Source organism: Charadrius vociferus, unplaced genomic scaffold (assembly GCF_000708025.1).
Source record: "Charadrius vociferus isolate BGI_N301 unplaced genomic scaffold, ASM70802v2 scaffold68, whole genome shotgun sequence".
Lineage (NCBI taxonomy): Eukaryota > Metazoa > Chordata > Aves > Charadriiformes > Charadriidae > Charadrius > Charadrius vociferus.
Window position 1 is genome coordinate 4161039 of NW_009649946.1, and position 14673 is coordinate 4175711.

A 14673-nucleotide genomic window follows, 5' to 3' on the forward strand; every position below is an offset into this window, starting at 1 on the left:
CTCTTTCCTGATATGTTCCGTAAATTTTAATTTGTCATGAAAGTACAGAAGTTCAAGCCTTTTTAAGCATTTGGTGGGGTTTGTTTGATTACTGTTTTTACGATAATGAAAATGGTTACTGGGTGAAATAGTCAAGTTGTATGTTTGAAATACAAAAAACTATACCAAATTACTTATATTATCCGTTTTGATTTTTTTGGGTAGGTTTATTTACTGATTGGTAAAGATTGCCCTTTCCTTCTAAGAGACTTGCTTGCTTCTGAGCAGCTTGCAGTTGTCTTTGGACAAGCTGTAGTAAGTACATAGTTTTAAAATAAGTAATAAGTACTGAGCTGGTTTTCTTCTTGCCAAACGGCACGTTTCCAACCATAGCCTTTGCTTGCACTGAAGAAGAGTTTGCAAGTTCTGTAATATATTGGGAAAACTTTCATTTATGCATGTTATAGTCTGGGGCAAGTATGGCAAAAATAGGAATATTGTAAATGAAAATATTTTTTAAGGCAAGCTCACAAGTTCTTATTTGCTTTTCTACGTGAAAAACCTACACGCATAAAATTTCACGTATCTGTCAAGGGGGTGAGCGAGCTGCAGGGTTGCCTGCCTCTTTCTGAACTGCACTACTTGCAAATATCCTGCACTGGCTATTCCTCATAAGCTGCGTTCCCCTTCACCACCACTGTAGTAAGATGCTTTATAACATTTTACCACACTAGTTATTCAACATAGAGGAAACTAATTTGATCATCCCTATGTGCAAAAAAATAATAAAACCAAAACTCTGATGACATTTACACTCTTGTGTAAGCAAAGTAGGTGGTCTTTCTCGTACAGTTTTAAATGTAAATTGTTTGTTAGGACAGAGTATTGAAAGTGAACTGTAGAAGCTTGTATTGTTAGGCAATCTAGTAGTGTTATAAGGATTATTACTTGAATTTTGATGCCATATGGAATAGCTTAATTCTTACAGTTAAAAATAAAAACAATTTTTCCCTTTTTGTTTGATAGTGATCTGGTAATACAGTTTTGTATGCAAATTCTGTATTTTATGTTAATTTGTATTAAATTATGGTGGATTTATACTACGAGAAGTAAGAGCTAAACGATCTCATTTGTTTGCCCGTCATAACTGTTTGGAATGTCTAATAACTAGTTTCGTTCTTCCCATATTATATTCTGTATTGCATATGAGTAAGCTTCGAGATTTACTTTCAGAGAATACTGGGAATTGCAAATAATGAGTTGCTGTTACTGTGACAACCTGGGGCCAGTCATTTGGACAGTAGGCACTGTAGTTTCTCAATAACTTCTGAAATTTTCTGTCAGGGAAATATACAAGGTAATAAATAACAGATTTATTCATACAATAATCACTTTGTTTATTAATTAGATGAATGTACTGAGGGTATTCATTGGATCTCCGTATGGTCTGAATCTTCGTAATGTTTTGTGGCATGGATTTGCATCCCCACAGGAAATTCCTGCAAAGTAAGTTACCAAAAAGAATCTCATTTTCTTACCAATCAGACTTGAGGGTGCTTGAAGAGCTGTTAGTAAAACTTACTGCTTTTATTGAAAAAATAATAATAACAATTTAAAAAAAAAAAGTCCAGGGGCCTCTGGCACTATCCTGACAGTTTTCTCCTGCCACTTCTTTTGGAAAGGGATTTGCATAGAATACTTCAGCCATTATAAAGCTGGTCAGTTTTAGGACCAGTGTTTTTTTACTATCAGGGAAAGCAAGAAAGCTTAAGATCTTTTTTTGAAATGTGGTTCCTTGTCTATAAGGGCAGTCAGGAATAACTCAGAACAAAAGGCAGAGGAATGGGGTAGGAGGAGGAGCAACAGCAGCCAGTGTAGAATACAGTGATTTTTTTTTTTTCCTCATTCTACATTGTTTTTTCATGCTTGTAAATGCAACTAATTAAGTACCCCTACTCAAAAGAGATGTGGAACGTAGGTTTTGAATGTTCTTTGAAAGAGCAAAAAAAAACTTTGTCCCAACCCATAAATATTGATTCTTTGCAAAATTTTTAGTTGTATAAGCTTTTCTAATATATTATGGTATTCTCCCTAGATATTGTGCTATGCTGCTTTTTTTAACTGCAGGATTGGGTCAGTTGTTACAGACGTATCTTCTGCAAAAAAAATGCGTTTTAGTGCATCGGCCTTACGTGATCTTGGTTAGCTTAGAGGAACTTGATGTATTTCCAGGCAAGTATTTAACCATTAGCAAGTTTTTATTATGCTATATTTGCTACTGTTTCACTGTCCAAGAGTGCTGTTGAAAATAATGCATCTTCCACAGTTCTAAAATTGAATCTTAACAAAGATACCTCTATACAGTGTCATTAGACAAATCAGTCATACTTGTAGGACAACGTTTTAATATGAAGGTGGTTTCCACTGACTATTGAATCAAAAAATACTGCATTCTAAAATAATTATAACACGTTGAAATGTGTAATGTTTCTGCTTCTAAAAGTCTTGAACTGTATGTTCCAGTTTTTTGATGATGAGAGTTCATTTCATGTAACATCATCTAGTTTGCCTTTACAAAATCTAATTCTTCCCATAATCAGTAGGTTCCAGCTGCAAAGGTCCCAGCAGGAGTGCCCTGCATCTTACAGGGAAGGTAGCGCTAAAACAGAGTAAAGATGGTAACGTATCTTCAGTACGCAGATGCTTTTCTCAGGGAAGGACCTGAAGTGTCAGATTAAAATCTTCTCATCTCCCTGGCTACAGACCTTACTTGGTTTATTCCTACTGTTTTTAAAGCTACAAGAGCACATGGGGAATCTTGGTGTCAATGGTGGTCATGGTCAGTTTGTGATACTTAATCAATTTGCCAGTGGAACATCTGTTCACAGAACTGAGACAGGGTTTCTAGGAACCAAATGAAGCTGATAACATTCCAGTCATCACGTAGTATAAATCCCATAGCTGTTGATTTGCTTCAAAAAAACACCTACTGGAATCAAGTTGCACTTGCCATTTTAAGCTTTCTCTTGGGTAAGATATTTGTAATGTGAATTCATAAATGTGAGTTTCATTATATAGTAGCATTGAAGTATGAAGTGTTAATTTATTATGCTGAATTTCAGCACAGAAAATTTATAAAGGAGGAACAATATGCTCATGTTCAAATGTTCATACTACTTACTGAATTAAAATGATTAATATATATTACACTTTTTTTAGGTATTTGAGGTAGGTGGAGAAAAACCTTTACAGAAGCTGGGTCCAGTCGTTGTGTAGTCTTTTAGTCTCAGTAAAAAGCAGCCACAACGTTTTAACTGGTTTTAGTCTGCAATTTTATGTTATCACTAGAAAATGCAAAAGTGGCTACAACTTTTTAACTGGTTTTACTCTGTAATTTTATGTTATCACTAAACATGCATTCTTACAAACTCAGTTTCTTATCTTAAATAAGACTACTGTTATACTTGCATAGCTGAAATAAATTGGATAACTTTTAAGTCTTCCATTACAAACGCTGAAATAATCTTGTCTTTTCGGTGAAATATTAAGAATGAATTAGTAAACCCTAGGTTGTATGTAGCTTATCAGTGTTGTTTTGCTAACTTGCAGATCTCAATCATGAAACACTTTCTGTAGCTGAAGAGCTAGTAAAACTGTCCAGTTTTGTATTAAAAACAATGTTACCATTTTGGATGGCAGCTTTAACAGCTTTCAAGCAAAGCAGGTAACAGACGTTTTGTTTTGTTGGTTTTTTTTTAAATATTTTTTAACAATATAGGAAGAATATAGTCTAGATTTATAGAATAATATCAGCATTTGTAGATTCCAAAGCTTTTTGCTAAATCTGTTGCTTAACAACATGTAGTTATGCATTGTTGTGGTGGTGTCTCAGAAAGTTTGTGGACTTACTACGTTATTGTGTGCCAACTAGGATTACAAACTATATTTTGAAACCTAAAAAGAACTATTGCAGATGTAGCCAAAAGAAGAGCTTTACAAAGCAAGTGGAAACAAATCTTCAGCTATAGGCATGTTGAGTTAAAAAAAAAAAAAAAGCGCATTGTTTTGTTTTTCTCTCCCATGCTCCACCTTTTTGTAAGTTATGCTCATCTCTGAGCTAGTTTGAATTTGGTGGTCAGCTTTTGTTGAGCACAGGTAGTCATTTATTGTTTGTTTATGAAGTGTATTACAGAGGAATTTTGGTCTGGGATGTTTTGCCTGAGAGTGTAACTCTAAGATGGCTCTAATTTCCATTTAGATTATATTGATAAAGGGGGAAAACCCCTTTGGGTGTCTCTGTTATTTTTTCAGGTATGCCGACTGTGTGATTCTCTTACTTCCTCAGCTGGAAGTTGGACTTAGATTGCTCTTCACTACAACTAATGAGTGTCCAAATCGTTTGCTAACAGCTGAGGTAAAATTCCTGTCCAAAGTCAATTATGATTTAGTGGTAACAATAATTGCAAAATAGTTATTCTAGAAGCATAGTGTCAAAACATTTACAGATTTTAGACCAAAATTTTTCAATCAATTGTGGAACATAATTTACAAATTTCCAGTAGAATTTCTTGAATGCCTCTTACTTTTTTTGTAAAGATGTCTGCCAGTAAGAGGTCTGAAAAAGTAGTTGAAGGTTAGTGTTCAGAAACAGTAGTTTAGGATGGGAAGTAGATCATGTTAGATTTTGTGCCACGTTTTTTTAAAAAAATATAACAGCCCCTTTTTTCATTTGTAAGGGGTTTTTTTTTGCTACTTAAGCACCTCTGGTATCTCGTGCAAACTAACAAATACAAGTTTGGTATATATGTCTAATTAATTGTTTTCATTTGAAAATCAAATAATACTGTCTTTTGTTCTAGCCTTCCGCTCTCTACACCACTTTTGATGAGGTACTTGTGAATTTTTATTTTTTTTCTTTTTAATATATATCAATGCCAGAATTTAAGCACATGCATGTTTCCCTTTACTGGAGACCAGAAAGCACTTTCTTATGTTGGATAAGACATTATTTCTAATTTTTTCCCAAATAGAAGATGATGGACAGTAAACATTTTAAATTTGGAATCCCTCAGAAAATATAAAAAGTAATACATATTTTAATGAACAGACTTTCATTTCTTCTAAATGTTTTATCTTGGAATTCTTCATCTCATAGAAACAAACATTCTGTCATGATTCCTAGATTCATTTATTCAAAATAAATACAAAGCATTGCTAGCAGAAATGCTCAAATTTTACAACTCATTAATTATCTCAAATGGTCTGTGAGTAATAATTAGGTACCTTGATTCTTGAGTGGCAGAAGTAATCGCTTAAAATTAGGGAAACTAATTATTTTAGTTGGTGTTTTTTCTTTGATTGTTTAGCTTTCAGTAATAAGTTTCTATTCAACTTACCTTTTTCTAGATGCTAGCAAAGCATTTGGATAATGAAGAAGTCAACCAGCTTCCTGCACTTCTTAAGGAACCTGCCATGGCAAGTATTTTGACAGGTTTTGGGTTTGGGTTTTTGTTTGGGTTTTTTTTTTCCCCTTTTTGTTGTTTTGTTTTTAAATTTAGTAATATATTTATGATCATGCCAAATACTCATTTATTTCACATAGCTTATCTCCAGCAGCTTAGAACCAGAAGCTTGTTACCATTTTTCGTTGTGAAGGATATGAAGTAGTACCAGACAAGCTATATTGAGTTAGGATATACGACTATCTTTCTTTCTGAAATATCAAAGTGTGAGAGATATTTGTCTTTAGGCTTCTGAAGATCAGCTGAATGGAGCAGAAATAAAACTGATGCCTCATACAGGGAAAATTAAAACTTATTGCTGGTTGCTTCTGGGACACATCTTACACGTCCTGGGCAGATGGCACAAAGACATAGCTGCAGACCTCCCAGAGCACATCCTACATCTTGCCACCCAAACAGATAGTGAACATGAAAACTAGGGGTGTTGAATTTAGGGGCCTTTTGAGACTGTAGGGGAGACCTGAGTTTATTCTTTTGTTGCCAGAGGCAGTGGAGCTGTGGAGGACTTGGGACACAAAGCTGAAAGAAATCTGTTGTTACCTCTCACAAATAGAATATATGTTAGTTTTGAATTTCCTCAGAAGCTACCAAGGTGGGCGAGTTGCCTTTTTTTTTTCGGCTATGAGCATAGTTTGCTGTGTTTTTCCTGACCCTAAATGCCCCTTTCCTGTAGACACAGTCACATACTTGTCTTTCAAAGGTATTCTATACGTTGAATATGTTCCATTCAATGTAACTACACATACAATAGAATTCTGTATGCTTGGTATATGTTTCCATAGGAATTTCTTTGGGATTTCTTGAACCACCAGGAGGGTCCACGTATAAGAGATCGTTTAAGCCATGGAGAGATCAATCTAGAAGCATTTCCCAGAGAAGTAGCTAATCAGATAGTTGCATTTGCAATTACTCTTCTCTGCAGATTCTCAGATGAGGACAAGTTTACTTTTAAGGTAGGGACCTATATTACACGCTCAGAAGATATTTTCAATTGTTTTGGATGCCAAATCTGATTTTAGAGAGTCTTATCACTGAATACTTCTTGACAGCAGCTTTTTGTGGAAATGAAGCATTCCTCCAAGTAAAAAATTGGGAAAGTATATTTTTTTCTAGTTTTGTAGTAAAATAAGTACAGAAAGTTTTCCAAAAGTTTACCCTTTCTTACCGTACCTTAATTTGTTTGCTTAACCACTCCTTGTTCACATGGTTGATCCATAAATTACAGTGATTCCACTTAATTTTATTTGTCACATTGTATCGATGCCTAGCCTGTTTATCTGCTGAATTATAGGAAAGGTGTGTAGAACAGCTGTAGCTCAGCCACTAAGGTATGTAATATTTGAGATTTTCTTTCTCTGAGACACTCTAAATAATGGTCGCTCACTAATGGAGGTGTGTTTTGTATCCACACTCTGTACTGTGAATTTGTGAACACATTTTGCCTAGCAATACATATTTCTCAACATTAGCAATTATTATCTTTGCTCCCCGCCATTTCCTGTTAATATTTGGGAATACTTCTCTCAATATCATCCAGCAACCTGTTGGATAAATCTTCCATTTATTAGTTGCAGCTCTTTTTAGTTTTTCAAGATATTTTGCATGCTGCTGCATTAAGAGAGTACATGGTTGCTTTTCTGTCAGCTGCTGTCAGGTTTCATAGTTAAAATGTGTCCACGAAATTAAGCTTTAAACACTCACTGTGCTGATTATTGCTTTCAGCCCTCAGACATTTGGAAGTCTTTATTGACTCTAGGTGGCTTGCATAAAATTAAGTATGTCTAGATCTGCATATCATTAGGACAGTTTAAAGAAACTGTTGTCTATTGTCTATGACTTTGTAAATCAGGAACACACGGTCATAAAACCACTGATGAACTGTGCAAGTAGCTACCGTTCTCGATTTCATCCAATTTCCCGACTCAAGAAACAGGTAGGTACTTCCCAGTGTGAAAGCATTTTGGTCCTTAAAATTGTGAATCCTTAAAATTGGTATAATTGTTGTCTTCATGCTTTGATTGTCCTAAAAAGTTAAAATCTCACATATTTTTTTAATGAGCTTTTTAGTTTTATTTTTTGGAATTTACAGTTGCTAAAAGGAGATGTAATTAAGCACACTCCTGTTGATGCAATTGGTGTTTGTGCTCTTGTGCTGATTTTGGCTGGGGTAGAGTTAATTTTCTTTATAGTAGCTAGTATGGGGCTATGTTTTGGATTTGTGCTGGAAACAGTGTTGATAATACAAGGATGTTTTAGTTATTGCTGAGTAGTCCTTACACAGAGTCAAGTGCTTTTCTGCTCCTCACACCGCCCCACTAGTAAGTAGGCTCAGGGTGCACAAAAAGTTGAGAGGAGACACAGCCAGGACAGCTGACCCCAACTGACCAGAGGGATATTCCATACCATATGACATTGTGCTCAGCAATAAAACTAGGGGGAAGGTTGGTGGGAGGGCTGCTGCTCAGGGACTGGCTGGGCATCGGTCGGTTGGTGGTGAGCAATTGTTTTCATTTGCATCACTTGTCTTTCTTGGCTTTTATTTCTCTTATTTTCCTTTTCATTGCAATACTTTTTTTTTTTTTTTTCCCTTCAATTATGGAACTGTTGTTATCTCAACCCATGAGTTTTCTGACTTTTAGCCTTCCAATTCTCTTCCCCCCATCCTGCTGCAGGGGCAGTGACCAAGTGGCTGTGTGGTGCTTCGGTGCCAGCTGGGGTTAAACCACAACAGTGCTGCATCACTAATAGCTTTATTCTTATCTGAGTCTTTGCTGTTCTGTAGTTTTCTTAATTTTCTTGTGCTCTCTTATGTCAGGAACACTCTTTGGTCATGTCTGTAGGAATCTTGGCTTAGGCTATGACTAAAGTTTTTATTGTATGAAAGCCAGCTGATTAAGATTCTGTCATTGTAGCAAAATCTGCTTTCAAGTGTCCTGGGTAGTTCTCTGCCAATCAGTTTATGCATTATTGAACCGCTTGAAGGTGTTCTTCTATTGATTTGAGATCATTCAAACCGTGTGTTACAAAAGTCATGTTAGTTAATTTTTTATATAAAAAAGAATAGTATATTAGTTTATTCAGATAATGTTTTAGCATGAAATTGTACATCAAGACTTTTTGCCCAAACATAAACCTTAACAACTGATATTAGCTTACAGAGTTATGACTACTGAACAAGAAACTTACAGGTAGTACAGTTTTTTCTAAAATAGCCACTAAGAAAAGTAAAATATGTCTGTCAAAGGCTATGCTTTACATAGCATTTTTCATGATACATTTTTTAGGTGCTGGAAAGTATGAAGAGCATTCACTCATGGCCTGAATTGCCAACAGTGCCTGAGGAACACATTCAAACAATTAAAGGGTATGTATATGCTATTAAAAAAAGATAGATCTCAAAATAGTTATGAAGAATGGTATTTGAGATGGTGACATGTCTCTTCAAATACTTTGATAGGAAGGTGATAGACACCAGAGGTGTCACGAGAAGACCCCTTTGTTCTTTTTAGCTTAATCTGTGCTATACGCATCAGTACAGACAGTGTAAAAACTAACAACAGTGTGCTAGCTTGAAAGAAATGAGAAGACATCTGAAACATGCACTAACACCTAGTGACTCCATATTTTATTTTTGAAGAGATGCTGAAGGGTCTGTTAGGAAGTTAAACTACAGCTTGAGTCCATCACAATAAAAAAAAAAAAAAAAAAAGATGGCTTACTAGATGTAAAACAGAAAATAATTTCTTATTCCGAAAAGGGCTTGGTAACCAAATCAGTGGAAGATTTTACATGAGATATTATTAGAAAAAAGAATGTAACATTCTCTTGCTATCCGACAAGGTGAAAGTCAGTAATAGTATCACTGGAGGAAATTGTACTTGTTTAGAGCTGAGAGGTGAAAATTCAGTGCATCTAGCACATACTCAATATGCTGTAGGATTTTGATGAATGAACAGAGGATTAAGAGGGGTTCAGAAGACTGTTGAGACTGACAAAAGGTTGGTTTTAGTTGGAGAAAGAAAATCATGCTTATAAGGTGGAGGGAAAAGAACCATAGTATCAGAGAGTGAGAGTGGACATTGAATGTACTGCTACCCAAAAAATACACTACTTGATCTATGCCATTTGAGAAATAATAAGTGCTACACAGTTTTATCATCTCAAATCTTTATATTTTCTTTTGTTTTTAAGGTTGGAAGGAAATGCTGAAGCTAGTACTTTAATTTTGATGATATCTGAAATTATACCTCAGTTGCAGCAATATATACCCCAAAATTGCTGTAGTTCAGATGATCCAATCAACAGCATCCTAACAGAGAGGTGAGTTTGATGTCCTCCTGGTTTCTGCTGTCAGCTTCTACATGCAGCCCAATACAAGAACTCTCAAACCTCTAAGTTACTCATTTCCCTGCTTTTCGAACAATGCCTGAAATGTTGCGTGCACTTTTCTAATATTGCTGCTGATTTAATCTAAAGATCTCAAGAAAGCAGCTGAACATCATCCTCAAAATGAAGATGAAACATTGTAGATTTGGGATGTTATTGCAGTAGAGCTTTTACTTGGAAATAAGCATGAAAAAAATAACCATTTTTCTTTCAGACTAGGGAAGCAAAATGTTTTAAATATTTATGTACTGACTAGATTAAGTTGGTTTTAATCTGTTTTGTGTGCTAAAACTGCATCAGAAATTTGTTTTAATGTACTTGGTGTCACAGCTGTGCATGGCATTTAAAATAGTAATATGGCGCTACATAATTATATCCTTACGTGCTTTAGTATCAAGATTCCGAAATAGAATATATCTTCTTACATTTGTCAGACTTGGAGGTATGTTAGTTCCAATTATATCTGACTTGGAATAATAATCAAAACAATTTGACTTTTAATTGGCACTCTTAAAGCAGTCTTCAGAGTCCCATGACTGAATTAATATGTTGGAATAAAATTCTCCTAATCAAACCCTTTAGGCGTGGGCAGAATAGCGCAAAGATGATTTTACCTGTGCTTGACATACGTAGTACACGTGCCTTCTGTTTCCTACCCAGCAATCTGCACTTTTCTCATTTGTGAAAAAGAACCCTAATTACTAAAGTGATAACCATTTTTAGAGTTTTCTGCCTTTATCACTTTTAGTCATTAATGTTTTGCTGTCTCAGAGATAATTTGAACATGAGGGAGATTAAGAAACTTTTCTATAAAAACAGAGTGTTTAAACTAATGTGTGACAAATTAGGTTAGCAGATTAGAATATGACATTTGGGCACTTTAACAAAGCATAATCTGATGTGGCATTGATTAAAACAATGGCCTCACCACCTGCACCTTACGAAATGTTAAGTCTGCTTCTTGTTCTGCCCATAAGAAAGACCACGCACTAATGGGGGTACTCATTAATGCCATTTTTTGGAGTGAGTTTTATTATGGTGGATGTTAATTAATTGTGAATTGAACTATGGTGGGAGGCTTCAACGACAACCCTGCTGTGATTTTATGTGTTCAGTGTATCATTTCAGCCAGGCAGTTTTGTTTATTGTGGTTGTATTTGTTTGATCTGAAATGGGAAACATATTCATCCCCAGCAGTTTTGCATTTATATTCGGTAAAGTAATAGAGAACACACTCACTACCCCTGCTATGTAGATCCTTGCTTTTTTTCAGTCGTGAGGTAAGAGTATTCCGTTTCCAGGTTTTCTGAGTTAAAACGTTATGAATCAAACCACACCGACTATGAAATGTGTCTTATGTTAAATCTAGTTAACAAAAGATTAATTAACAATTCCTTCCTGTTTTGCAGGCTGTTGATTGCACTTTGTGATACGCGTCTTTGCACACTTTATTCTCCGCGACCTGTTCTGGAAATATTGGTGGTACTCCGTAAAATAAGCACACAGTGCCATCAAGTGTCTGAACAGGTTATTGCCAGCGCTGAATTGAGATACAAACAGTGGATGAGCAAGACTCTACGTTCTCGCCAGAGGCATAACTATCTACGAATGCTAAACAGGTTGGTTGATGGTTTTTCTTTACTTTGTGGTTAGGTTTATGAGAGAGTGACTGCATGCCGCTATTGCTAGCTTTCAGTAGTTTGTCTTTCAGGTTTAAAGTCAACAGTGTTCATGTGTTCTTGTTAGCCATTTCAGAGTTAAGTGTCAACCCAGTTTTCAATTCCGTAGTAATATTGAAATAACAGGAAGATCTCAAGTTGGAGAATAATTTCATGGGTACTTTTAGCATCGCTGCATTACTTCACTGTAAATTATAAGCTTTCAAATAAAAGTATTATTTAAATGTTAGATTGTATTTTTTAGTTGCTAGCCTTTCCTATTTAAGCATATAAATGCCATTCAAGTTTTAGCTGAATGCAATAGGTTAAACTGATTTCAAGACTCTACCTCCTTCAGTTCTGCTGGGTTTTATCATTATACCTTATACCTGGGTCAGCATCTTTATAGATAGAAGTGAAATTGTTTAGTATTCCTTTAATTGTGTTCCTATTCAGAAGTGTTTTTAAGGGATTTATGAATCTACTTTAAAAACTGGGAAAACTCTAAATATTGTATTCTTAGCGAGGTTATGTTCCGAAAAATAATAACCAAATTATTTAAGAAACAGCTTAAACTGACAATGATACATATTTGCAATTCGGTTGAACTCCACTTTATTAGCTATGGAGTAATGGGTGCTGGTAAGGTTTCCTTTGAAATCTTAATTATGTGTGTTTCTCTTTTTTCACTCTTTTTGAGGTTTCATAATTTATAGTCTTGGTTTATAATTTTGATATTTGCCCTGCGCTTTGCTGAAAGCCATTTCATAATCTTTTTTTTTTCCTTCACGATGCAATATCCAGCTATTTAGGATGGATGCAGAAGTCTGAAGATCTTTTTGTATTAATGATTGCTATTTAATTTGGTTTTAGGTTTTTTTTTTTAATTTTAAAATATTTTCACTTATTTCTAGCATTAAATTTTTGTCTCCAGTGTTGCGGCTCATCTTAGTGTTGATTACTCTGGAACTAGTCAACATTCATTTGGTTTGTAAAAAGAATCCTTTTGATTATCAGCAGTATCTAAAGTGAGTATATAAGATTTACTTGATGCAAATATGAAGTTTTATACATTCCTTTTTGATCTGTAATATAAATCCTGTACAGAAAAAAATAAAAAGGAACAGCATGACTTCTAGTACATTGTCATCCTTCTTTCTATCATTATAGTCATTATCATATCTCAGACCATGTTCGCTCAAGAACTAAAACAACTCAGTTGAAAATATATGGTCCAGTTACTCATATTTTTAATTTTTATTAGACTTTTTCTTAGTATAGATAGAGAAGAATCACATGCTCAAAAATATTAATACATAAAAGCTATATTTAATATGTTGGTAATTTTACTCCTTGTGCGTCAATTAACAGCTGGTTGGATATCATAGGCATTGTGAAATATTTGACTGAGAAAGGAAAGGAAGCCATTTTGGGAAAATTCTATCACACATTTTATCACCGCATTCTTTCTATGGCAGTGTTTAATTGCAGTTCTGAAAATTATCGCTTCTTACTGTGAGAATGATACTCCCTTCCAGAAATAGGAGAAACCGTAATGTATTGATCATCCTGAGGGATATTTGGAAATTTGGAGACATTACCAGCTTTAAATCAGGCATTGAGATATTTTTTCTTTATTTCTTTTTTCTTTTTATATCTTTTAATGAGTTTTTCTTCTTTGATTTTATTTCTCCTAGGTTTTTGAAGTCAGTCTTGCAGTATACTGAGAACCTGGTGACATACACAAGTGCTGAGAAAAACAAGTGGGACGAAACCATGGAGCTTACAAACAAGGCTTTGATAAAAATAAGGAAAATCAGTGACAGAAAGCTAATGTTAATGCAGCTAGCTACATAAATTAAGTGGGTTTAAGATTATTTGGACATTGTTATACCTTAAGAGTTCCAGAGTCCTCGAATTTGACAAATCTAATTCAAAGTCAAGCTTCATCAGTCATTGTCAAATTTTGGATGTAAAATTTAGTCTTCTTATTAGAAGGTGTTTTTTGAGACTGGAGTTGAATGATCAAGCTTCCAAAGAATGGAGCGTTTGCCAAATCCAGTGAAAAAGATTTACTGTGACCTAAATCAGGATGATGCAAGTTCTACTTAAGTATATTATGTGTTTTGTAGCTTGATTACTTTATTATTTTTTTAATTTTTCTATTATACTGAAAATATCTAAGAAAAGAGTGTGAATAAAAGCTCTGGAAAATTTTAAATCCCAAAAGTAATTTTTTACTTTGAAATATACAGGAAATAATGTCAGACACTGTGATCAACAGGTTAAGAAATTATGAACATTTAGCGTAAAGTAGTGCTCACTGGCAGCTGTGGTTGTTACTCGTTCAAAACAGTCAGATCTCGCACTGGGGTAGAGTTGATAACACAGTAACCAGTTGTTTATATATCAGGATTTAAAGGAGGTAGGGTGGAATAAGTTTTGCACAGTATATATTTCTTTTGTTTAATTTCATCTGCTCATTCGCAGTACATATCTAGTTAGTGAGTCAATTTCATGCAGATTTAATATGAACACTCACATGCACATGCTCACAGACACATACTTACTGTGGTTCAAAAAGTTATTATTTTGTTACACGCAATATCCATTTGATTTTTTTTTTTTTCAAAATAAATTCTCCCCCTTTCTCATCCCCAAAGAGCAGAATTTCAAAGGAATGCATTAGTTGAAGAACTGATTCTCAGAAGACCACCAATCTCTATCCATTTGCTTTCTCCTATCGAGAGTAAAACCAGAGGGTATTGTCTGGAGAATGTTTGGCTCTACAAAGGATTTAGTTATATTTTAATAAGCTTCTTTGCAATGTTTCTTGACTGGAAATCACAGTGAGAGAATTATTAGTTCAGTTTATTCGTTGTGGGGGAAGGATATAAATTAAGATCATATTGCTACTCTTGCAATATCTTGTGTGTGTTTGAAACTTAACTAAGTCACTTTCCAAGTTTTCCACTTGTTACTATGGAACTAAATGATGTGAAGAAGTGTGAACTAGATAAAAAAAGATTAAAACTGGGAGTAGAGAATAATGAATCAAATGCAGTGTATGAGCCACATTCTGAAATTTCAGCTTTTTTTAACACCCGAGTTGGTAAATCTTTTTGAAG

At 34.7% G+C, this 14673-nt stretch overlaps 1 protein-coding gene across 1 annotated transcript in view; it reads left to right on the forward strand.

Annotated features, from left to right (window-relative positions):
- The window catches only part of ERMARD (ER membrane-associated RNA degradation), a 17061-nt gene extending 3659 nt beyond the window's left edge, over positions 1–13402 (forward strand). Inside the window, exons 4-17 of the mRNA XM_009891464.1 lie at positions 205–294; positions 1388–1485; positions 2075–2211; positions 3589–3703; positions 4291–4393; positions 4839–4868; positions 5386–5454; positions 6284–6454; positions 7351–7434; positions 8786–8865; positions 9693–9821; positions 11297–11506; positions 12460–12573; positions 13243–13402. Coding sequence (XP_009889766.1) covers positions 205–294; positions 1388–1485; positions 2075–2211; positions 3589–3703; positions 4291–4393; positions 4839–4868; positions 5386–5454; positions 6284–6454; positions 7351–7434; positions 8786–8865; positions 9693–9821; positions 11297–11506; positions 12460–12573; positions 13243–13402 — 1590 coding nt within the window. The remainder of the gene's footprint in view (positions 1–204; positions 295–1387; positions 1486–2074; positions 2212–3588; positions 3704–4290; positions 4394–4838; positions 4869–5385; positions 5455–6283; positions 6455–7350; positions 7435–8785; positions 8866–9692; positions 9822–11296; positions 11507–12459; positions 12574–13242) is intronic.
- Positions 13403–14673: the final 1271 nt, after the last annotated feature.